We start from the raw sequence: 23854 nt of genomic DNA, 5'->3' as shown, positions 1-23854 counted from the left end.
CGATTTGAAATTGGGTGAAACTGTGGTAGTAAACATTTGTAATGTTTTTATAATTTCAAATGATGAAAAGGATGGAATTCACAACGTACCTCATCTTTAACTTTGTTTATTGCAAGTGTATACACAAATATGAATGATGGACTGGACTCTTAGTCGCTTATATACTAACTTCAAATCTTTCGTTATCGAGAAAATGATTATCGGGAAAATGATTATCGAGAAAATGAGCCAGATGAGGCTTCCGGTCGGGTTATGAGAAATACATTTTTTAAATTAAAAAGATATGATAGCTTATACCCAGAATGCATCAAAATTGTTAAAGCTATGTTTCTTAGAATTTATAGCGCGTTTATCACTTATCGGTTCATTGACTTTTTCCTAGGGTTGATAGTCGATTGGCCGCTCAGTTTATCGCCATGGCCACACGTGATGGAGTAAAGGTTTTTTTTATCGATTAAAACGCTTACACACGCTTCAGATAAATCGATTCTTATCGATTTCGGTTTACTTCAACGAGACGGCCCCATCGCCGCATCAAGTGCATTTTAATCGCAGGGTTTAATTAGAGTCACTTGAAGCGTGAGGTGCGCGCTTGAGTCGTCGCGTGCTAATGGAGAAGTCGTCGTTGGGCGGATAGTCGCCTGTAATCATGTTTGCAAAACGGTCCCGCTCAATCAGAACTTTAATTGCTCGGTCAAACACTCGAAAAGCACTAGGTGAAGAGCGCGTGTTGTTATGGGAAAACTCCGAGCGTGACTGTCGCCTGCTGTTGAGACCGGCTCTTAGGTGGTTGCCAGTTTGTGCATTGAGTGCAATCTGCCCTGGTGTGACCAGACGTTCATTATCATTTCGTTCTTCGTGTGACATCGCATGGGCCAGAAGAGAGAGAGAGAGAGAGAGAGAGAGAGAGAGAGAGGTAGTGAGCCACCTTTTTAGCATGTGTATGCATTTGTTATGTAAATGCAGTCGGTTTTTGTGAGCCACAAACGATCTGATCCGGGCATTGGCACGATGACCTGCAGCGAGGCAAAATAACAGCACACTTTACATTGCGTATGTGCCCCCAAAAGGGTTTTGCGCTCGCATTGCGGATAGATACGAGAGCCCAAGGGAAGACGACCAGCAGCCAGGATGCGCGCCGAAAAGTGCGCGTCCCGCAGCGATAAACAACGGCGTGTGGCAGGGTTGTTTTTGGCACCCGGCATGCATAGCAAAAAAAGGGCAGCATCCTTGTGGTGAAAAGAAAGATGAGAAGGAAGCACACACCGGAACATGGAGACGCCGGCAAAACCAGAGAGAGACGGCCGTATTGGATGCGGATGCGTAAAGTGGACGCGCGTACTATAATGGGGTTGTAAAACGCACCCGGAAACGTTCCCCTGATGCGTCAACGCATCGTTTTGCTGGTGTGTTTGTGTGTGTTTGGAGTGTTTTTTGTTTTTGTGTCGATTGGAATTCATTCATCTCGCCGATCCCCAAACAGATGGCCGGAATGTGGTTGGTCAAGCTGCAAGTACAAAGTAAACGGCGTCCTATGCGTGATAAAAACTGGCCTTTCTTCTTTTGTGGATTTTGCCGCTGATAAAGGTGCCACTTGTACGCGGCACCAAGCGTCCGCTTTAACCGTTACCGCGTGGTGGGATGTGTGTGCGTGGTAGCGATTGCTACTTCGAGTTCCAAATCGTAACTTGCTTGGAATGGCGCGTGTTGTGCGAATTTCCACCATCAGGGCCGCCTGCATCCGGTTTGCGTTATCTTCAAACGTTTCGTTGATTAAACAAACGAAAGAAAAAAGAAGGAAAAAAAAACGATTACTAGCAAAGGAAAACAATCCCGGGCACTCACTATCGTAAGCACTCGTAAGGCTCGCTCGTGGGAGGCCGCGTAACCTTGATCTTCTCCGGTAGCTAAGTGTGTGAGTGAATGAGTGCGAGTGCACGGGAAATCTGATGCTGGACTATGGATAAATTCGATCGGGCGGCGTGGTCACACAAGGCAGCGAGCGATTGTAACCCATAGTGAGACAGCCGTTGCAAGAAAGCGGATAATTTATGTTCGAAAATCGGTTGCATACGTGTAGAGGGTAGCGCATATCTAGTTGTTTATCTGATTATCAAACATATAACAATTTCTGCAAACCACTTTATGGTTTCACGGGTATGATTAGGCTATAGAGGCTGGATTTTATGGAGTTTTTTGCTCTACACTCCTATGCATTACTACAGAACATCATTAGTGATAAGTGGAACATCAACATCAATAGCAAGGACTCAGACAAAATACATCAGGTACAATCTTAAATATTCTTTTAAATCGAAATTGCTCGAAGTAAAGCAAAGAAAGGAATTAAATGTGTGAATTTTGTGATAGTTTGTCGTCCCACACGGAATCGACCGAGCGAAATAAAAAATAACAAAAATTCCTATTTGCTAAACTCCAAAGAGCGCAGCATTTTTGCTTCACTATGTAGCCATTTTTGTCCACCTATCCAGCATCTCGGTAGCCACCCACGGTAACCCACTATGCACCTGGGGAGGGGGCTCACGTGCGTATCTGCCCGAGCCGCTGCTGGAGAACCGCTTCTCATCCGGAGCGCTAGTTTTCTGCGAGCGACGGCACTACGCGGTCGCGTCCTTGCAGCAAGCAATTCCGGTACTCGGCCGTCATCGGGTGCTGGGAAAAGTCAGCGTTTTCCACCCCGGCGGAGGTTTTTTGTCGCACGCGTGCGTGAGTGTGCGTGCGTGCGGTGCCGAGTTTTCCACCGCACCAGGAAGGCGTTGCTGGCGTTTTGTTTTATTGGTCGTACATCAGATTGCGGTGTGTTTTTGTTTTGCCAAACGCCGCGCGTACAATTGTGTAGAACGCGAGTGCGTGTGTGTGCATATCCGGCTGGTGGAGGTTCGAAAGCGCGGATTTTGGTCCTCGCACGGGAATGACGCTACGGAAAGTGAATCATCTCTCGCGTGTGGGTTAGAGCGAGAGCAAGCAAGTGATTGTAAAAAAAAAACGGAAAAACAAAATCAAGTGCGCACACACACACAGTGCGCATCCACACATAAGGGCCAATTTTAATGATAACGTGGCAAACTCGGAAGCTGCCGAGTCCGGTGCATTTGTCTGGAAATCGTTCTTCACGGCAACGGGGGCCCTGTGGGTTTTTCTTCGTTTGGTTTGGGGTGGGAAAAGTGAGCACGTGAAGCACGAAAAACAGATCCCTCGGGTGCGCTTGTAACGGTTTCGAATGTGGTCCTGAGCGAACGAGGAAAGTGCTTGTTTACACGATTAGAAGGGACACGATGTTTCTGGGAGGGAATGAGCCAAAGTTTAAAGTCAGTTTCTAATTTCTCGGCTCCCTTCTTCCAGCGTGTTTCAATTTTCCACGTGTTGGCGTGCCGTCGGGATTTGTTTGACTTATGAAATATGGGTGGCCCCCCCGCTGGGGTGTGAGTTTTCCCGCCGATTAGCCGATTGGCATCGATCGGCATTCATTACACGGTGTTGTGAAGGAAGCGACTGTGAGATGTGTGGCCGATTTATGCGCGATCGATGAGGGGGTTTGGCTTCCTGTACCCGGGAGGACGCTTGAATTTCCCCCCCACGGTGGGAACCCGTGCAAGGTCAATCGGTCCATTACACACCGTTGGTCCAGCACGGATTTGCGTTTCGATTTATGCTGCCCACAGGAAGCCCTCGCATTGTTTCCAGCCGCCAGTTGCCCCACAGGAAGTACTGCCGCTGAGTATTGAAGGGCAGAATGAAGAGGAGAGAAAAAAAAACGCCGAATACAAGCAACTCAAATCATTGACAAATGATGGCGCGATCGGGAATGGCCCGCACGACGGAGTAATTGGATGCCTTTGGACGTATCTGCATGGTTTAATTTTTTACGACTCATTGTGCTGTGCCCCTCTGGCCGAAGGGGGGGGGGGTTTATTTTTTCTTCTGGAAGGTCAAAGCCCATCAAAGCGCGGAATCTCGCGTGTACGGTGAAACCTAAACAAACGCATTCCAAAGCGATAAAGAGCGATGACAATGATTTCGATTCGCGCCCTGCCCGGTGGGTGTCTCCGCGGGAGAACGAATTTTTAAATTCGCTTCGCGTTCGCATTCCAAAATTCCCGCACAATGTGCACGTTCCTGTGTGTGGTGTTGGTGCCGAAATACACCACAACACGTCGCACGGATCGCCACTTTTGGATGCCCGCCATTATCGGTGGTGCAGGTGTAAATGGTGTAACTGTGGTGTGGTTTTTTTTTGTTTTGGTGAGCCTCACTCACGTACTGAGTCGGGGTTTCGATTTTCGGGGTCGATTTGTGCCAAACCGGGTGGCACTTTCCCGGAAGTGCTCGCGCTTCGATGGGTCTGAAATTTCCCATATTTGTTAGCGTGGGGTTGCCCATTGCATTTGCGCAAGTCGGAGCAGCGCGGTCGTGGGAGTGAAATGGCGGGAATAAAAATGGACAAAAATAGGCACCCAAAGCACAGGCAAAGGTGGCGAGTTTCATGACGAGCGATTAACAGGCTATTGGGATGGCGTTTTTTATTTATTAACATAAACACCAGCTAACAAATTATTCGACGCGTTCAACATTCGATCTTAAAGAAGGGAATTTTTGGGTGCAAAAGGCAATCATGTGGCGCCATTTTCGGGGGAAGCCGGAAAAGTCGCTGCGCCTCTGTTTGCGAATGAACGATTTCTCGATACCGAAACGGATCGATACTTTACGCCCCGTATCGTTCCACCTTCTCGTCTCGGCAACCCCCACAAATATCGCTTTTGCTTTTCGAAACCCTCGCCAATAAGTCGCCCCTTACAGCCTGCAGTTGTCTTGTGGCTATGTGCTAAATCATCCGCCGGAAATTCGCCCAAGGAAGGGGCCGAACATTGCGAAGCAAAATTGCTCCTGCGGATGCAGGATTTTCCCGTGCGGTTGCCTTGACGACGGCCCGGGGAGAGAAAAATGGCGCCAAGCCAAAAAAAAACGGTTGACCTGAGGAAATATTTTCCATTTCCCGCAATTGCGAGCTCGCACCTTCCTGCATCCTGCGAAGGGTGGGCACATGGGCCTGTGATGGATTTACATTTTTCGTTGCCCTTTTCAGTACACTTTCGTACGCGCAAACCGGAGGGAATAGAACGATGCAATTACCGGCTTTCGGGGTGGCTTCCCAGTCATTTCCTTGTTACTTGGATTAACCGCAGCATGAAGCACGAACAATCCAACGAACGAGAGGTACCCGATATAGGAGGGAAATGTTTGAGCTTGTTCGCGCGAAGCGGAAGTTCTTTTTTGTATTCTTGCCGGCTTTTGTCGGTGTAAAATGCACATTCATACTAGACGAAGGTTTAACCCGTGCAGGGTATAATAGCAAACGGTCCTAGAGGTCCTGTGCACGCTGCAGCTCGATGGATGAATGTTTGATGAAGTACTGGCGACGCGGTGCTGATGGATTTCGCAAAACTCATTCCAAATGTACTCGCAGGTCCTTTCACAACCAGCACGGGAGGGAGAAAATTCTCATTACAATTTTGAAAAGAATCCTCAACTCAACAGGCGGCACCAGGATTGACCTATATATCATGCTGTTCGCCCGTTTGTTCGCCATCATGGCAATAGCTACATTATTCATAGCAAAGCGTTACATGACGCTGTTACGGTATCGGACGTCCTGTTATCGTTCGCAAAACAAGAAAAAGAAAAGCTAGAAAACAGATACCGTCAGCCGCAAATAGACTTTAAGGGAGCGAAACTCTGCCTGCGTGGCTCAGCTCTCGTTGCTCAGAATTGTTTGCTTTCCAGAGCTGTCGAGCGAATGTACAGAACGATTCACCAGCTGCAAAGACGTGGTGATGTGGCCGATACTTGGCGCGAGTTTCGTCTTCCAACGAATGATAAACCTCCCCGCAGGCCGAGCGGTCTTCCGCCGAGTGGCACAGCGATAGGTCAGCAGATGATAATAAATATGTTAATATTTGAGCAGATAAAACACTGTGCCTGAGACACACGGCCCGGCCGGTTGCTGCCATCGGCCTCACCGAGGGTCGCGCCGGTGAATATTTAAGCAACCGGAATCTCGCACCCTTTCGGCTTTAGGGGAACGTGACAGATTTATCTACGTGGGTGGGTAGTGGTTCCCTGCACCCTTCGAGAAAGGGTGGCTAATTGATCGTCAGCATAAAGCATGCATGCTCGATGCTGCCTCGCCGAGCGACGTTATCATTCATTTCGTTTTCAATTTAATGGATCGTGAAATTTTAATGAAATCTATTGCCCTCGAGATTTTGTGGGTCTTCGGAAGGTCCTTGGAGGGATTACATTTTGTCGAATGATGATCTTCTCGGAACTCGCGAACCTTAAACGACGCCCATCGTGGGCGTTTTTGGGGCTTTAAAATGCGCGTAAAAATCGATGCACTCGCAAAACAACATCGTTTACGAGACACTGACACCGGCGTTGTTCGTTGAACCAGCAGCAGCAGCAGTTTGCTGTTGCGCCAAAGGTTTTGCCAACGTCCACAATTGGCGTCGCCCAGTCGCCGTGCATAATGATGGGCACCGCCGCGCACGTCGCCCTTATCGCACCGCAACCGTTCTTGATCGGATGCAATCGATCGCCTCGATCACGCTCGAGGCTTGCAGCAGCAACAGACGTCAGCTGGCGTTCCCGTCTGTCAGCGTGCGGGCCACATACCGGCATTCACGCCGGGATCGGGTGGTTTGCATGGTGCGCAACAAACTGGTTGTTAGCGGAACCACGTGCTTCGAATTACAAGCCACCAGACCAGACACAGGCGCACAGGCGCGCGGGTGATTTCCAGACAAAAATTGCATCCTCATCGTGCGCTCGCTTCCTCTTTTTTTTCCGCTCATTACAACGTGTTTTTGTGTTCAAAAAAGGTACACGTACGATTCCCATGGGCGACACTGCTGTGGGTGGGTGGGTAAATTTGTGAAAATAGTGAACCACGACTGGGCAAACGTTTGCGGTTTGGAGCGGAAATTGCCTTCCGGTGCGATGGAAGTGTGCTGCTTGAAAATGGCGTCCAGATGCAGGTAAATATTGCTCCCAAGGGTGGGAATATTTGTGCATTTCTGTGAAGCTCTAGGTGATAATAATGCCAGAATAGAACCCCGAACGCGGAGGTGTGAGAAACTGCCACTGACGACATGCGGGACACAACCAAACTGAACAAACAACACCGAAAGCAATGGTGCAGGAAGCTGAAAAATGTTGCGCATACTGCAGCAGCTCTTGAAGCTGTGCCAACAAAACGCGTGGATCTGAAAAACGCGCGTGCCTCACAAAACCGCTCAAACAGATGCCTCTGAATGTGTGTTCTCTGTGTCGTCGTTTAAATCGACTTTTCCGGCGTTTTTTTCCGCGGTGCAGCTGGGGACAATTTTTGGTTGGTGGTCGCTCACGTGGCGTGCACAAAATGAAAACCCCGTTACTAGAATGTCCCCACGTTTTGCGTGACGCAAATGCTATTGGAACCATTTGACCGTTCGACATCGAGTGGTGGTGATGATAATGGTTATTTGCCAGCACCTTCGTCCTTGAACGCGTGTCGCCCCATTGTGGATCTAATTCTATTTTCCATACTGTTCCATTATTCGCCCGGCACCCTATTTTGGAGGCGCAATGAAAGGAAAATGAAAAACGTGCCAGCGTACCCGTCGGTAACACAATGCCCCAGTTTTGTGATGATACCAACCGATCATCCACCGATTCCAGTAATATCGCGATCGCACCCACTGAAGGGTTGTCTCGAAAGGGCGTCCTCAAAAAAAAAGAAAAAACGCACACAGTCCGCGGTATTGTTTGCGCCACATCATGCGCCCCTCGATCGGTATCGGTCGCGGGTTGGGTCAAATGAGACAAGCGCAACACCCCTACACCCCGTTTTCGAGATCATCCCCCTCCCTGGATAGGGTGGAGATCGCCTACCCTGGGGGGGAGGATGAAGATGAGCAATTTATCACATCACAATTAGTGCGGTTTGCAGCTGGATCGGTTGCGCAAAAACCCGCGCAATGCTTGGGAGCCATCGGAACGTGCCGCCACCGTGTGCTGGAAGCTGGGTCTGTGTGTGGTACAGCTAACAATAATTCACCCACCCTGACACACGTGGCGAGAGGCGGGCGAAGAACAGGGCGAGATGATTGCAATTAAGGGCGGTGGGAAAAATGGCAACCGATGAAAGGGGCGTCATTATTATTTTGTCGCCATTATTAACCAATCGATGCGGGGGTGTGGCGTGTAGGTGGTGGGTGGATTTTCGCCCCTTTCCGGTGTGCGTGTGTGTGTGTGTTTCTGTTTCTCTCGCACAAACGGCCGGTCATTGTGGATGGGAGGAAAATAATAGACCTAAAGGGGAGAGGCTGTTTGAATGGGAATGAACGATCGCGATTTGGTACCGGCGGTCGCATTTGGCTGATCCCTGGCCTGAGATAACGCTTCTCTCGGGGATGGGGGTTGCAATGTTTGGCAAACAGCAAGCGGACGCCGGGTGGATGATGAGGAACACGCTGTTCACAAACTGAAGTAGTATTTATAGTAGCGAATTGAATGGTGGAGAAGGTCGATTTTTCGCTGCCACCATCGAGAGGCGGGCTTAATTGGATGGGTTGGTTTTACTTTTCGATTTTTTTTTTCGTTTTCAAACGACACCAATTTGCCACAGGAGAACTGTCCCTGGGAAGCTACGGGAACGAAAATGTAGCGTTTCGCGTTGCCTAATGTTGAAGACCAGCGTTCGTTCCGAAAGTAAATGGGTAACAATTGCAAAGCGTCGCCGATTGTCGCTTTCCATTCGGAGGGTGATTTATTTGCGGGGCAAATATTGAAACGCAAATACATTCACCACAATTAGCAAGCTTTGGCTGGGCTATCGGACGATGTTTTTTTCCAGCGATATTCGCACGATAAGCCGGAAAATAGCGGAAGGAAAAATCTATTACTCAGCGAAGCTTCGGCAGCCGTGCCCCGTGGAAGCTCGTTTATCAAACACTTTCGTCGGTTGTCGGACGTGTTTCAATCATGCCCGTTACATCCCCCCTTGGGTTCGCCATATTGTGGCACAAACAACACACCACAAACGCTTCGAAGGGGGAAAGAAAAAGAACGCCCAAAAAAGCAACTCAACAACACGCCCGACGGCTGCTGAGCTGGCTAACGAACGGAACTCCAGGAACGTGATAAAGTGCGCGAAGAATGCCACCAGAGCCCGGTGGACGAACGACCGGCCATAAAAGCTGGCTTTTCTGTGGTGAGCCGCGTAAGAAATGAGCAATTCATTACCCCAAAGCTCAACGGAAGAAAAAGAAAAACCCAAGACAACACGGGCCTGTGCCTTCCGGAGCGACATTCCCGGCACTGTTGTTGACACAAGGACGTGTCTTGGTGTTTCGGTGTGTGTGTGTCTGGCATGTTTGTGGCCCTCTTTTAGCCGGGATCAGGTCGGAAAATTTTGATCCATCCATTAAGAGACACCATGTTCAATCCTTGGCGAAGGCCCTTCTGGTGGTCCGTTACCCGGGTAAAAGGTGTTTCAGCAACCTAACCGAGCGTTACTTCAGGTTGATGTCTCATTTTTCGGTTCCCACCGGAATCGCACGGCACGAAACTATTTTCCCCCTTCTCGTGCGCTCTCTCTCTCTCGCACACACACACACACATGCCACGTAAGCACGTCGGGGAAAATTGCGGTCCAACCAGAAGGAAAACTCCGGATCGTAACATTTACACGACCCCGACCCCCTGCGATTGTAATAGCGCTTGATGTAGCCAGGTTGACCTTGACATTCGTGGCGCTTTCCGTAGCGTGTTGCCCACCGATGGGGGTTGTTTTACCAAACACACACACACACACACACTTCCCACCACAAAACACGCGCGATGAGTGAGAATTGCCGCGCGAATGTTTGATGATTTTCGAGGGGCTTCAAAAAGCGGTGCAGGAACCTTCAGAGGGGAGATAAACATCGCATGTAAATGCGTTTAAAGTTTTGTCCAGCAGAAGCAGTACCAGTGTATGGTGGGACACGGATCGTGCAGCATATAATGCATGCACATCCCCATGTGCGGCCGGCCATTTTGACAGAGCGACATTGGATTGGAGGGTGGAATAAAGAAGAAAAAAATACAAAGCAACACAACCCCCTGTTTTGCAGTTGAGCCATGGTGGTTCATTTGAACAAACGACCATGCATGCGAGAAGCAATGACGTCGCCCGTGACGTGGGGTTAAAGTTGAATTGAACCGCAAATTAGTTGCAGCAGTTGTGCATTGGCCGGGCGGCCCGTTAAGGGGTGAGTTTTTGCCAGAACCCAACGCATCCCCCGGGCACGAGGAAAAGCGAAATGATGCCATCACGTTTCCATTTGCCTCAGTTCAGAACTTTACGAGGGGGCTATTACGAGCGCAGATTGCGCTGTTTAAAGCGCAGCAGCAGTTCTTCAATTCAGCAGGCAACTTTCTTTCTGCTTGCTTTTCGATTGCCCGCTCCGCGAGGGGGTTTTTTGTATTTCGATGGCGCAGTTTTGGGCGATATCTTATCGCAGGATGCTAAATATCATGCTCATGGGGAACATTTTTAGCTGCTTGTTGTGTTCGCCGCCAAGGTGCCTGCCTGTTGGTGGCGGTGGTGGCATACGTCAGCGTGATAAGGCTGACCACCCCCTGAAGGTGGGTGGCCTTTTAATTTGCGTCCACCTGTCGCTTGGTCGGGCGAAACGCCACCTTCGATCGATGATTCAATAACGTCGCAACCTTTGCTGGGTGGAAGGGCGTTTCGTTCGTTTTAATTGATAACGGCTCGCGCGTGATAAGGCGGCATCATTGAGAAGCTGTTGTGCATCAGCAACACTAAGCCAGCTAAGTGCTTCGGTTCCTTTGGGGAGCGTTGTTGCGTCAACGAAGGGTTCGGAAGCGGGTCGGGCGTTATTGATTGTTTGATTCATTGCCCATGCCCTTCAGGATGCCATTTCACTTTGACCTTGAACAAAGAAGTCTGACCTGAAGTTTGTTCTTCACCATCACAAGCCCTCCGTTTGCGTTTGGCGTTGAATTTAGCGGGAATCGATCCGCTTTAGTAACCCAAACCGTATCCCATTTTGTGGAACGGAGCAGACAGGGTGGCATTTTATTTTGCACCTTCTTGTTTGCGATCGACCCTGAAAGGAAATGCTTCTGCTCGTGCACCTCAACGGTTGATCTTACAGACCGAAATGAGCACCTCGAGCTGCACCCGATCGAATTAATTCGATGCGATCGTCTGATCGAGGGCCTGGTGTGTTTATATGTTTTTATTTGACCGCTTCGCTTGGTGATCTGTAAACCTGATACCCTGGCAAACCTTTTCAAAGAAATCGCCACCATGTGTCTGTGTGGTATGTGACCGAGAGAAAGAGGGATAGAGAGAGAGAGAGAAAGAGAGAGAGAGAGAGAGAGAGAGAGAGAGACCTTCCGACGATCGACCCTTACGCCCAGTGGCACCAATGCAACCGGCGGCAGCAACCGTCCGATTAACATGTGCATATGATTTGCACCGGATATTTCCTAAAGCAAACAAGCCATCAACATTTCGCACCATATGCTCGGGGCGGTCTGGTCAGTCGAACCGTTATGGAGTGGTGCGAAATCGAAACCAGCATCGTCGTCGTCGTCGTCGGTCGTCGGTCGTCATCGGTGGTGGAACCCAGCCCTCAGCTTGTCACAATTGCCAATAAAACTGCATACATGCAACCCCACCCCGATCGGTGTGGGGTTGATGGTTTAATTATGGCGCTGTTACAATTATGAGATTAATTATCGCCACCAAAGCGGGCAAGCAACGCATCTCTCGGGTCGCGTTGTGTTGCGTTGCCTGCAGAGTTTTGGTTTTGTTTTTCTGCTGTTCGTTTGCTTCTCGTCATTCTTGGAGCATGATTTATGAGACCCGGGGGTGCCCCGTTCGGGGTGCAGCGATCGATTAATATTAACGAAGGCAGCATAAACGGGGTCTGTGCCCGCCTTTTTGAGGTTCTCGAGCGCTCTAAGGAAGGGGGTTGTTGAGTAGCGTAGTTGACACCTTTACGTCACCGATCGGTGGATTGACTCGTCAGACGGATTCTCCGTGGGTTTTGTGTCAACTAACGCAGCATTAAACGCTGAATCGAAGACCGAGCGGGAACCGAGGAGCAACGGAACGGATGGACCCCGGGTGGGACCGGGTGGTACGATGAGCCGTTTTGTTTGCTAATTAAGGGAGGTACACCTGTAAACTCGAAACGAAAACAATCGGTGGTTGTGGGAATCATCGAAGCGAAAGCGAGAGAGAGAGAGAGAGAGAAGATTCCGTGTGCTAGGGGGTGATAAGTTTAGCTGCCGAACGCAATGTGATGGGGCTCTTAGAAGGTGTGAAAATGTGGTGTGTTTTTCAAGCAAGAATGTGATCTTTACGTGTGTGTCGGTGTATCGTGTTCGAGAAGACAATAAACATCAGGGTTGTACGCTTTGTGGGGTGGGCTTTTTTTTTGTTGTTGTTAAACTATTTTTCATCCAACCCTTAAGAAAATGACACTGACAGTATGTGAAAAGTAGGCTATGGAACTGGATAGATAAACACATTTATTCCCCCCATTTTGTCGATCGATGGTGGTTTACGAAGCATAAACGGTGTCCTTTTTGCGCTTTTATCCTGTCCGAAAAACCGGTGGTTAGCGCTTTATGAGGACGGCAAACATGCCATTCGCGTTCCCGGTTCCATCGCGAGACGAAAAGCTCCGTCTCCTTAAAATACGGACGGATTGGTTTAGAACGGCATATGCTTTCGTAGCGTTCGGGTCGTTTTCAGGACGCTTGAGGTGACCTTTTGGGTGTCCAGTTGTTCAAGCGGTGTTGGGACGGCTTTCTTCCACCTCCAAAAATGTGGCGAACCGTGAGACCGTGAGTGAGATGTATCCTTCCACTAGAGTGCTCTGCTTTTTCCCTCCTATCGACCCCATTGGGGTCCTGCTTGATTGATGCAACATTTCGAATTCCCAACACATCTATTATCGCTTTGATTTTCCGTCTCCCTCATCCACAGGCCGACGCGCCCCATCAAGGACATCACACAGCTTTCCTCGGCCGGTTCCTCACACGATTGTGGCGCTCTATCGCGCGTTGTGATGGTCAGGAAAACGGATCAGCGCGTCATCAATCACAAGGGCAGCCAGAAGGTAAGCAAAAGGGTAAGCTACCGCTTTTTGCATTAGTGCGGGAGAATATTGCGGATTTTTCCGCTCCATCCGCGTGCTTGCATAAATTATCAATACCCCTACGGGCGGGGAAAACGTCCAGTTTTATTTGGCTTTTCTTTCCCGAGCTCAAGCGAACTCGTAGCGTCGTAAAAAATCATTACCCTGCGTTTGGCAACGCCAAACCCTCATTTTGAGCCATTTCCGTTTATAACCCTCATATAGAAAGCAGTTTATTAGAATTGAATGTTTAGCCGGCCGTGTGTGTGGTTGAAATGTTGGCGATAAAATTTGCGCTAAAACCGTCCATTAGGACCACCGATTCTGCGTCTAATCGAAACACTTTTCGTGGGTTTTGATCTGACCCCTATCGCTTGAAGAGTTAAGCTCGTGTAAGGACATGCTGCCATGTCCTTGCGATTGGCATTCGTTCCGATTGTCCCCCAGGGGAAAGGCTGACGAGAAGCGCACCATAAACGTCCGCTTTATGGTGCGGTTTGATTTGGACCGATAAATTTTCACTTATCCTTTTTCGAGTTGGTGTTGTGAGCCGGGGCTTTCAGTTTCGTGAAATTTATCTGTGAATGTCTCTCCCTTTCTCTCTCTCTCTCTCTCTCTCTCTCTGTCTTGGGCCACAGGACCCACTGTGTGAGGTGATCACGATGGAAACGATACAGACGTACAAGGGCCACAAACCGGACCGGACGGTCGTGTTCCGGGAGAAGTTCGATCTCACCGGCAACGACATGTCGCGGTCCCTTTCCACTGGTAAGCTTTCCGTCGGTTCACCACGGCTCTCGATTTCACCGCTACGGACAATCCTGACGACGAGTGCGGAGCTGGAGAAAAGCCGGGCCGCTGCGGCAAGTGACCGAAATAATAACAACAATCTACCGGTGGACACGAAGCGAACCAGCCCATCCGTTGGGTCGTTGCGTCCCAAATCCCTTGACCGGGGAAGTCTCAGCAACAGCAACAACAACAACACCGCGAGTGCGAGTCCTTTGCTGCTGCGTCACACGAAGAGTCCTTCGAAGAGCCCATCCGTGGGTAGCTTGCGTCCGGGTGGAGGATCTCAGTCGTCCTTGCGTCCGGGTGGAGGAACACCGTCGTTGTACACCGAGTTCGAGCGGGATTGTTTGAAGGCTCACAACGAGTTCCGAACGCGGCATGGTGTGTTGGCGTTGAAGTTGAGTAAACGCTTGTGTCGGTACGCGGAAGAATGGGCCAAAGTGATCGCGGCCAGGGGTGTGTTGGTCCATCGCAGCAACTCGGCGTATGGGGAAAACATTTTCTGCTCGTGGAGCAGCTCGTCGAGTGGTGCCGGACCGGGGGCGGGTGTGAGCGTTTGTGGCCGCGAACCGGTGGAAAACTGGTACAGCGAGATCGATCTGCACGTGTTCGGGAAGGAACCGGCCACGTTGAAGACGGGCCACTTCACGCAGGTGGTGTGGAAGGATTGCCGCGAGCTGGGTGTTGGGATGGCCCGGAATCGGTAAGTTCTGTTGATCCTTTTTCTGCTGCTGAACGTTTCTCATGTGCTGTGCTCTCTCTCTCTCTCCGTTGTAGGTCCGGACAGGTGTTTGTGGTGGCAAACTATGACCCACCGGGGAACTATATTGGGAGTTTTGCAAAAAATGTCCCCCCGGTCGGTGGGTTCGAAGTTCCGAAGATTATCATCGATAGACCGTCCGCTTTGAAGCAATCCGGTGTGGTGGAGGATGGCACAAAGACAACCGTTTCGTCGTTAAGGCGACCCGGAACCGAGGGTGGTAAACCCGAAAAGCACGTGCGCATTGTGGACGAGAACGATCCGAATCAGTTTGATGATTTTTCCGTTGCCATGCTGAAGCACCACAACGAGTACCGCAAACGGCACGGTGCGGCAGATCTGGTGTAAGTAGCCGCGAAAGGTTTCCCGATGGTGGGTCTGTTCCTGCAATGGTTTGTTGTTTTTGCTTGTTGTAGACTCCACAAGGAACTCGTCCGGGATGCGCAGCAGTGGGCAGAAATACTGGCACGCGACGATCGGTTCACGTACCGGCAGAACTCGAAGTACGGCGAGAATCTCTACTGTCTGTGGTCGTCCGATCGGAACGCACGCCCAAATGCCCGGGACGTGTGCCGGTCCTGGTACGAGGAGGTAAAACAGTACGCATTCACGGTGGAACCACGCGCCGCCATCAAGGGCGGTCAGTTCACGCAGATGGTGTGGAAGGGCACCAAGGAGCTGGGCGTTGGAATGGGGCAAACGCGCAGTGGCAAGGTGATTGTGGTGTGCACGTACTACCCGCGGGGTAACGTGCTCGGTCAGTTCTTGGCCAACGTGAGCCGCATCCGCTAGGGAGGGAGCTTTACATGGAACAGTACCTTTCACGCGATTCGCGATAATCAGGAGAATCTACCCTTAATCAGGAGGAGCCTTAATCCGAGTAGGGAACTTACACACGTACACATGTTGGCGTCCCCGGGGCGTCCTTTGCCCGTTCTGTCGGTGTGCAAACGGACCCATTCGATAGGCACACATATATTTAGCACGTATTTTGAGAGCCGTTGTTGAGCGAGAAGGCGAGAGGAAAAATTGTCTATTTTTCTGCAAATCACCGTTTATACGTACCGCAACTATGCAATCACAATATATATATGCTGCATTCGTCCAATGCCATGTCCATTGGCGGCTTTTCTGCTAGCTTACCAGAGAAGAAAGGGAGGGAGAGAGAGAGAGTAAATGCATTATTCGCAAAATATATTCTAAGTGTGCACAAATTGCAGGCAACACGATCGCACGGTCATCGAACGTGGAGCAATCTCGAGGCCGGCTGCGAGGCGCGCGCTTACATAAATAACAATCAAAAAAACGTTACCAGTTTTCCACGCAGCACACCTATGCACATGCAATTTCAATCACAAAAGGCCGCCCCCGTCCACCCCGAGGCATGGTGAGGGCTTAGGGGAGAGAAAGCACAAGGAGTCACGCGCGCAAGAGTGATATTTATTCGAATTTTACTACTCCGTTCGCTTTGTCCCGGCAGCGGAACCGTTACCGTGCAATAAGTATACCTGTAGCGTTTGTATATTTGTCAAAGATTCATTAAATAAACACCAACAAATTCACTTCGGAAAGCAATACCGCGTGTCTCTTTGTTTTATTTAAAATCATAGAAATAAACTACAAAAAGAGTGTCTTTTTTAAATAAATTTTGTTGAAATATTGTATTGAATATATAAATTAATTTTATTTAACGAAATTCGTACGTTAATTAACAGCAAAAACTGTAAAAAGGTTCGTGTCTTAATGCCGTTGAAATCGGTTGAAGTCACTCGTTTCGTCTGAACCACCCTGTAGAAATTTTGTACCGTGTTCGGCGCAAAACTCGAAATCCTAGTAACAGGAGTCCATGCACCGAAGAGGTAACCCAGTCGGCTGGTAGCGCGGCCCAAAATGCGCCCAACAGTATGCAACCCGTATTACGGTTGAATTATTTTCGCACGCGCCTTAGAGTATGCAACACGCATAACACTAAAAACGCTTCATTATGCGCCTAAATGCATGCAACACGCATAACACATATGACGATTTCTTTCGCGCCTCGTGGATATGCAAAACGTAATACACTGCTTATTTTTTGGATTTTTAATCAAATTTTATTTTTTAAATCGATCAAGAGTTAATAAATGTTTATGTTTTCTGCATTGAGTAGAGGTTTTCTCGTCGTGTGATTAGACTGGTCGGCTTGGTTGGGTTGGGTTATTCGAATCTCTGCCCTGCTGCTACCCGGTCGGTAAGGTGCAAAGGTGTGTACGTGTTTGAAATGGAATTCAGAGCTAACGACGGGCACAAGGATTGCACGTGGAGTTTCTACCAGAAAGGGAGGCGGGGTGGTTTCCTACGTAAAACGTATTGTAACGAACGTCGAACGGATGCTAACCGAAGACATTGGTTCTGTGTGCGCTGCTGAACGTACGAAAGAAAGGTGAGTTTTGTGCGCAAAATGGGAAATGGCCGCGCAAACGTGTCCTCCGCGCGTTCCAGACCGTGCGTAATTACTTGTCATTACTGATTATCGTTACAAAAGAATCCAAAGCTAATGTTCGTTTTGTCGCTAGCACTATTTCGAACGTCCTCCAAGCGGTAGATCGTGTTGCTTCCTTTTCCCGCTGCTAGTGTTGCTATTTTGTTTTAAACTTCCCAAACTTCCCGGAGCTTTGTTGGAGGCCAACCCGCCCTTCGACTACAAAGGGAACGGTGGCTCGTTGCATTCGATGCCGGTCGGCGGTCTACGTGTTAAGTGGTATATTACAAAAAATTCGGCCCCCTTTTTCGTACCTTACACAGTACAGCATCGCCCGCGTATGGTTCTTCTTCGTTCTTCGCGAAATTTAGTGATTTTCTCCATTGCCCGTTTTGCCCTTGCCGCTGTGTATATATTCGCGAGTTGCTCGCTTGGGGGTGAGTTTTTCGGGTGCGCCCCGAGGTCTGTCTGACTAAAATCCATTCCTAAGGCATTTTTAGTAGTTGTAACAGTTGTGTCCCTCTCTCTCTCTCTCTCTCTCTCTCTCTCTCTCTCTCTCTCGTTTGAAACATAAGAACTCGCCCTCGCTCTGGACCGGTTCCGGGAGAGGTCACGATTTGATTGATGGTTAGTGTCCCATGCCCATACACACGCCGAAATGGTACGCTCTGCACACTAAACCGGCTTTTAGTCACCTTAACTAATTAGTGCTATGAATCAAAATGACCTACCGCTAGACCACCGCCCTAATTCCGTTTCGTTTTAGGTTTTAGTTATTACAATTATTTATTAGTGCTTACGTTAGTATTATGATTTGTATTATTTCTCTCTCTCTCTCTCTCTCTCTCTCTCTCTCTTTCTCTCTCTCTCTATCTCTCTCCCCACTCTTTGCGAGTTCGATCTCGTTTAGTAAAGGGGTTAGTCGAACTAGTTAGTGCTAAGCTTTTGTTTTACAATTCCCGACACAATTTCACCGTGTTACCCGCTAACGTTACATTATGCCTACGGTTCCACACACACATACACACACGCTCCAACGACCAGCCTTAACCCCCTGCAACAATCAGCCCTTCGCCGACACTTTGTGGCTCCCTTTTTTTTTTTTTTTTTGGAGGTTATCCTGAGAGTCTTATCCGCTGGCTGGAACCGAGCCAGCCTCTCGTTCCTCTTCCTCCTTAGAGCCCAGATCCTTGTCGTAGCGTTCTAGTTGCCGTTTTTTTTTTCCCCCTAACCCACCGTTTTCCTTTTTGCAGCGTCGTGTTTCTCCTTGCCATTGTAAAGCGTTTACAGTATACCAAAGCGATGATTTTTTTTATCTCTCTTTCTCTCGTTCCCTCTCTCTCTCTCTTGTGTAGAGGCGCCTGAGCAGGTGTCTGGCTTGCTACCCTTTCGTCTTTGTATTCCTTCGACATGATCTTACGAAATTGTTCGAGAAAAATCGATAACTCTAAAAATAAATTCTTCAGTTTCGGAACGGAAACCACCTACGCACTAGTAATCAACAGTAGCTGCCCGCTAGTCAGCTAGCCGGGTAGTGTGGGAAAGTGTGTATGGTTTATCTCGTGAGCTTAGAGCTTGCTTTCCCCCGTTCCTGTGGTGAGCTTTTCTCACGCGTTTCACGCACCGATTGCGGTTAAAGTTTGCAACAATACGCACCCTTTTAAGGTTCCTGTTAGATGTGCTATGCAGTTTGCGCTCAACAAAAAAAAACCGATGAGTCTCTTATAACATTGGTACACGATTGGGCTAGAAAAATATATGTATATATATATCAACTTGAGTGTGCATCCTGCTTCTCGAGTAACGGTTTTTTTTGTCGCTGTTTTGTTTTAAATTCTCTTCCCCCAAACGCGCCTACAAAAACGTCACCAAAACCGCCTACTTTGATAAAACATCCACCCGAAGCAGTAACCCATAAAAACCGAGCATTCGGGGATCAAACGTAACCGAAGGGATCCGGAAACCGGAACCGGAAACCGTGCCTTAATTGTTCTAGCAACCATTGGGGGGGGGGGGGGGGAGAGGATATTAAAGGGGGGGGGGGGAGTACTATCGCCTTATCACGAGCAATGGGAAATTTTACCGTCTTCTTACACGCAGTAATCCTGTTCGTGCTTTCGCTTTCCACTTCCTGTTTAACAGCTTTTTCTATGCGGGTCAAGGATGTTCCGGAAGTTTGAAAAAACGCTGCCCTGAGAGAGGGAGAATACTGATTTGATTCGAGTAATTTGTCATTACTCGAACAGATAGAGACCTAACAAAAATAGGAGACTAATCGTTCGATGCATTGCTTCTACGTGTTTTGTGTGATTTTTGTTCCTTTTTCCTTTCACTAAAAGGACGCTCCGTACATCATATGTACAGTGTGTCTGTGGCATTGTGTGTGCTTGGCCATTACGTTCTTTCCTAGTGGTGTGCTACAAAATTATGAAACGTTAAAGCCGCGAGCTGCCTACGGCAGCGCTTTTGGGTGCGTTTTGGGTGCCTATCTTTCATTTTTCCTACATTGGACCACTTTAATTGGACTTATGCGCTACGTTCGCTTAAGGTTAGCCTTGCATCGCCCGCGGGCGTTTTGGGGTGCTACTTCGTCTTACTCGCTACGCTCTTTGCAATTGATAACAGCCAGGTCTAACCGGGCTGCCCAGAAACTCAACAGCGATAAGCAACACAACTATAACCAACTCCCGCAGAAGGTGTGACAGTTCGTGCACATCCGTAAGCTACACAATTTATACAGCGCTTGTTCACCGCCTCGATATGGTTACTTTCCTGCGATTATCACCTAAGATTATTTCCGTTTCCGTGTGCTTCCTGATCTCTCTCTCTCTTGCATTTCACAGACAAACATACGTACAATACATACACATTTCTTCCACCCACAGGTGCAGCGGTTTGCAATTCGCCTTCGGAAGTGTGGCATCATGCAGCGCGCTTTGTCCGTCTGCACTCGGTGTTGTTAATTTTGTTGACCACGTTTTTCCCGCTTGGCTGTATGTACAATGGGCTCCAACCGGTGGAACCGTTCCGAGGCTCGTACGAGTACGAGTGTGCGGAGTTTTTTTGTTTGTTTTTTGCTTCCTCCTTATAATGTACCAAAAGTTACATGCACCTAGCAGTGTTAGTTATAATAGCAGCAGTAGTACTAGCGTTAGCAAAACATTGGTAGTAACATTAGCAGCACTAGGAGTGATCAGTTTTACAAAATTCATATCTTCTTGTTCCCTTCGGTCCACCTTGTTTTGTCCAGCTGTTAGTTTGCGGTTTTTTGTTGTTGCTTAATCGAATTTGCCCGCCCGGGGTCACGAGCTCGCGTTATCTACAATTTAGCTAATGCCTATCGACTTGCTTACGAGCCCGAATCCTTTCCCGGATCTCTCTGGCGGTGTGTCCGCATCTCCGTAGGCTCCGTGGGATTTGCCTGAGCGTTTGTGGGCGTAAGAATGAAATTCTATTTTCCTTTGAGCCGTCCACGTCTCGTTCATCAACTTCTGACTTGATACCTTCCGCTACTGCGGGATAGAGGGCGCCACCGTTGCTCGCTCGCAAAGGAGCCCGCGCACCATTTTGGTAACGACAGAATGATGCTGGGGATGAAATTACGCTGTCCGTCGTTCTAGTACCTTCGACTGAAGCGACGGGTGTTCGGCTAGCTCTATATCCACTTGTTGTTGCGTACCGCCGAGCGGAGCCTACGGCCCCACATTAAGTTATATCATACTATCGTGCCGTGCAGGTGATGCGGCTGCTGGGAGGACTCGTTCTGCATCTGAATGTTGGGCGTTGACGCGCTGTTGTTCGACTCGATGGCGGTACTTAGCCCCAGCGAGGAACCTCCCAGCGTCGAGCCACCGAGTGTCGATCCACCCAGCCCCGATCCAAGCGTCGACGGGTTGATACCCCCACTCAAACACGGCACACCGATGATGGGCAGTGGTTCTTCCGGTGGCGTAACCTGTTCCGGTGGCGAAGCAAAAGGAGAGCGTTTAAAATTGTGCACGAAGCTTTCCCCGATCGCAGCCCACCGACTCACCTCCAGTCCGATGCTGCCGTTGAGCGCGATTTTGATCGGGTTCGAATGATTCGCCGCCTGCATCAGCGTGGCGAAGTGGCTGATTCCGATTTCCTCGAGCGATGACTTCCGCCGGCCCGATGCCCCGATGTTCGGTAGTCCCTGTCGCAGTGAGTTCGACCGTCGCAGCAGTATGTCACTGTCAATCTGTCGCGATGGAGCACCGAAGGAAGAGAAAAACAGAAACAAAAAAAAAAAAACACACGGCCCCATTTTACACAGGAATGGTGCGGAATGGTGACTCCCACCACCAGAGGGCGCTCGTACGTACCCTCAAGGAGTTGCTCCTTCCCCGCATCTGTCCCATTGCATTAGGACTATCTGGAAGAGATAGAGAATTCGATTTTGTTGTGACCAGCGGAGGCGCCCGGGGCGTTACGTAACCTGACATCGGCTGTGGTCCACCGATGGTGTTCAGCCCGATGCCGGAACCACGCCGCGAGCCGGCCGCCGCCGCCGCCAGGTTGATGTTCGAGCAGAATGATATGTTGGACTTGCGGCGCGAGTTGTGCCGTTCGAACGTTTTCTGGGCCGAGAATGGGGACGGGCGCACCAGGTAGCTAAAAGCAAAAGAAAAGAGGTGTGAAAAGCGAGATCAGCAGATCTGTCCGAGCTAGCGTTCGCCGATCGTAAGGACTCACATGATGTCGCCCTCCTCGAGCTTGAGATCGCACGACGGGTTGATGATGACGTACGAGAGATGGTTGCGCTTTTCGCTCACGTCATCGTAGTCGATGCTCGGAAGGTTTAGTGATTCCATCCGGCTGCGCACCAGGTTCGCGATCTCGGCCCGTTCGATCTGCTGCACGTGGTTATCCCGCGCCTCGTCGGCCATATTGATCGAGTACTGGTGCCGCGATCGGGACCCGAGGGGACAGATACAGAGACAGGGACAACGGAGGGTTGCCAACGGACGATGCACGGGTTTTTTGTTTTACGATATCAGGTTGTGTGTGTGTGTGGGTGTGGGTGAGAGCGAGAAAGAGAGATGAAAGAAGAGAGAGAAAAAGAAATCCAACACAGATTAGAGTGGCTCGTTCAGTGAGCGGTGGCCACGTTTGTCCCTGTCGCCGCCGTATTCATGTTGGTTGGGGTGATGGTGGGGGGGTGGGGGAGAGGGTGGTGGTGGTTTTGGGTCCCAGGATCCTCGCGTATGTGTTTTCTTTCTCTTCGTCTTCTTCTTCTTCTTTTGTTGGTGTTAGTGACAAGCATTAGAGCCAGCCCAAGTCGCCCCCAGCACCGAATGCGAAGCGCTGCACCAATTTACACACATAAACAGCAGCGAAAAACAAACACGCAGCAAAATAACAGACACAGACGTACACACACACGTACACCGAAACGCATACGTACACGCAAAACAAACGCATAAGTGAAATTATTGAAAGATAAAAAAAAAACAAACAGAAACATAGGCTAGCGGTGACCTTTTTCCGGGGGTGGCGGGTGAGGGTGACTTTTTCCCCGGCGGGGGGCAGTGGGGGGGGGGGGGGTAGGTGGTGAGCATTTTCATTTTGTTTGCTGGTGCTGAGAGGGTTTTTGTTTTTGCTCGAAGACACTGGCATCATTGCATTTGTACATCTGTGTGTGCTGGGAGGTCCTGACAGCGGGCAAAAAAAAACCCCCGCCTTCAGGATATTCGGTGGTACAAAACGTGGGGAAACAGCGTGATCCGTTAATCGCTTGCAGTGTGGTAGATGGCGGTGAGATGGCGCCGACGAATAGTGCATCTTTTCAACAGGTGCGTAAACACTCTACACACAGAGAGCATACATGTACATGGTGGAGAGAATTGTACACCGGAGAACGGAAGGATCGTGAGGATAAGTGATAAGCTTTCTGTACTCTCCTGGCAATCGTAGGGATCACGTACGGGGCTCAGCTTCATTCAGTGAGCGATTTTAAATGACAAATATATATCGGCGGGGAAAATATAACATACTAATACAACCGGAAAACACCGTACAACGTACAGTGCACGAAATCGTAAGACAAATCGCTAAATGGGATTGTAGAGCGATACGGGAGCCGAAATGATCATGAACGTGACGAGTTGTTCAAAACTGCGCTATTACTAACTAACGAAAAATGAAGCTAAAATGACAAAATGAGTAACACGTTCACTTCCCACTAGATCTAGCACGATCGCGATGCTGCGTCGATCGTGTTACTTAAGGTCCGTTTTAAAAGCTATCTAAAATCAAAATCAGCACGCAAATGAACACAGAACGCTGCGGAGAACTCGTAACAAATCGCCAATTAAACCCCCATCGAGGGGAAACTTATTCTACGGCACGCACGAAACGTAATCGCAAGCTTCCTGGAAAAATTAAACCACACTCCGTCCGCGGACGCTCGCTGAGAAAGGTTAGAACTGTACTTACCTCGGATCTCCCATTAGCTAGGAGAGAGAGAGTTTCTAGACTCGTTCTTGTGTTGTAATTGTAAGGGCTAGGTTACGCACATTATTCGTGAATGTAACGTGTGAGATTGTGTGTGTGTGTGTGAGTGTGTGTATGTATGGGTGTGTGTGTTTGTTGCAGTGG

At 49.3% G+C, this 23854-nt stretch overlaps 2 protein-coding genes across 2 annotated transcripts in view; one reads left to right on the top strand and one right to left on the bottom strand.

Moving 5' to 3' along the window:
• The first annotated feature begins 6961 nt into the window (after window positions 1-6961).
• On the top strand, window positions 6962-16340 carry LOC128727429 (uncharacterized). Its single transcript, XM_053821342.1, has 5 exons — window positions 6962-7055; window positions 13073-13205; window positions 13862-14718; window positions 14793-15119; window positions 15192-16340. Exons 1-5 carry the CDS (start codon window positions 7018-7020, stop codon window positions 15565-15567), a joined length of 1731 nt encoding a protein of 576 aa, XP_053677317.1. The 5' UTR covers window positions 6962-7017; the 3' UTR covers window positions 15568-16340.
• Window positions 16341-20951: 4611 nt separating this feature from the next.
• Window positions 20952-23854, bottom strand: part of LOC128726719 (potassium channel subfamily T member 2) — a 43143-nt gene continuing 40240 nt past the window's right edge. Inside the window, exons 26-29 of the mRNA XM_053820542.1 lie at window positions 21950-22155; window positions 21580-21868; window positions 21270-21455; window positions 20952-21191 (exon numbers count right to left, since the gene is read on the bottom strand). Of these exons, the coding sequence (XP_053676517.1) occupies window positions 20952-21191; window positions 21270-21455; window positions 21580-21868; window positions 21950-22155 (921 nt within the window). The remainder of the gene's footprint in view (window positions 21192-21269; window positions 21456-21579; window positions 21869-21949; window positions 22156-23854) is intronic.

This window comes from Anopheles nili, chromosome 3, assembly GCF_943737925.1.
Source record: "Anopheles nili chromosome 3, idAnoNiliSN_F5_01, whole genome shotgun sequence".
NCBI classification, from domain to species: Eukaryota; Metazoa; Arthropoda; class Insecta; order Diptera; family Culicidae; genus Anopheles; species Anopheles nili.
This window is presented reverse-complemented; position numbering and strand designations above follow the sequence as displayed.

Excerpts from the sequence above, each read along its gene's own strand:
- LOC128727429 (XM_053821342.1), top strand. The coding sequence starts at position 7,018 with ATGGAAGTGTGCTGCTTGAAAATGGCGTCCAGATGCAG. Across the intron at positions 7,056-13,072 it reads AAAATGGCGTCCAGATGCAG|GCCGACGCGCCCCATCAAGG; the intron begins GTAAATATTGCT and ends CCTCATCCACAG. Across the intron at positions 13,206-13,861 it reads ATCACAAGGGCAGCCAGAAG|GACCCACTGTGTGAGGTGAT; the intron begins GTAAGCAAAAGG and ends CTTGGGCCACAG.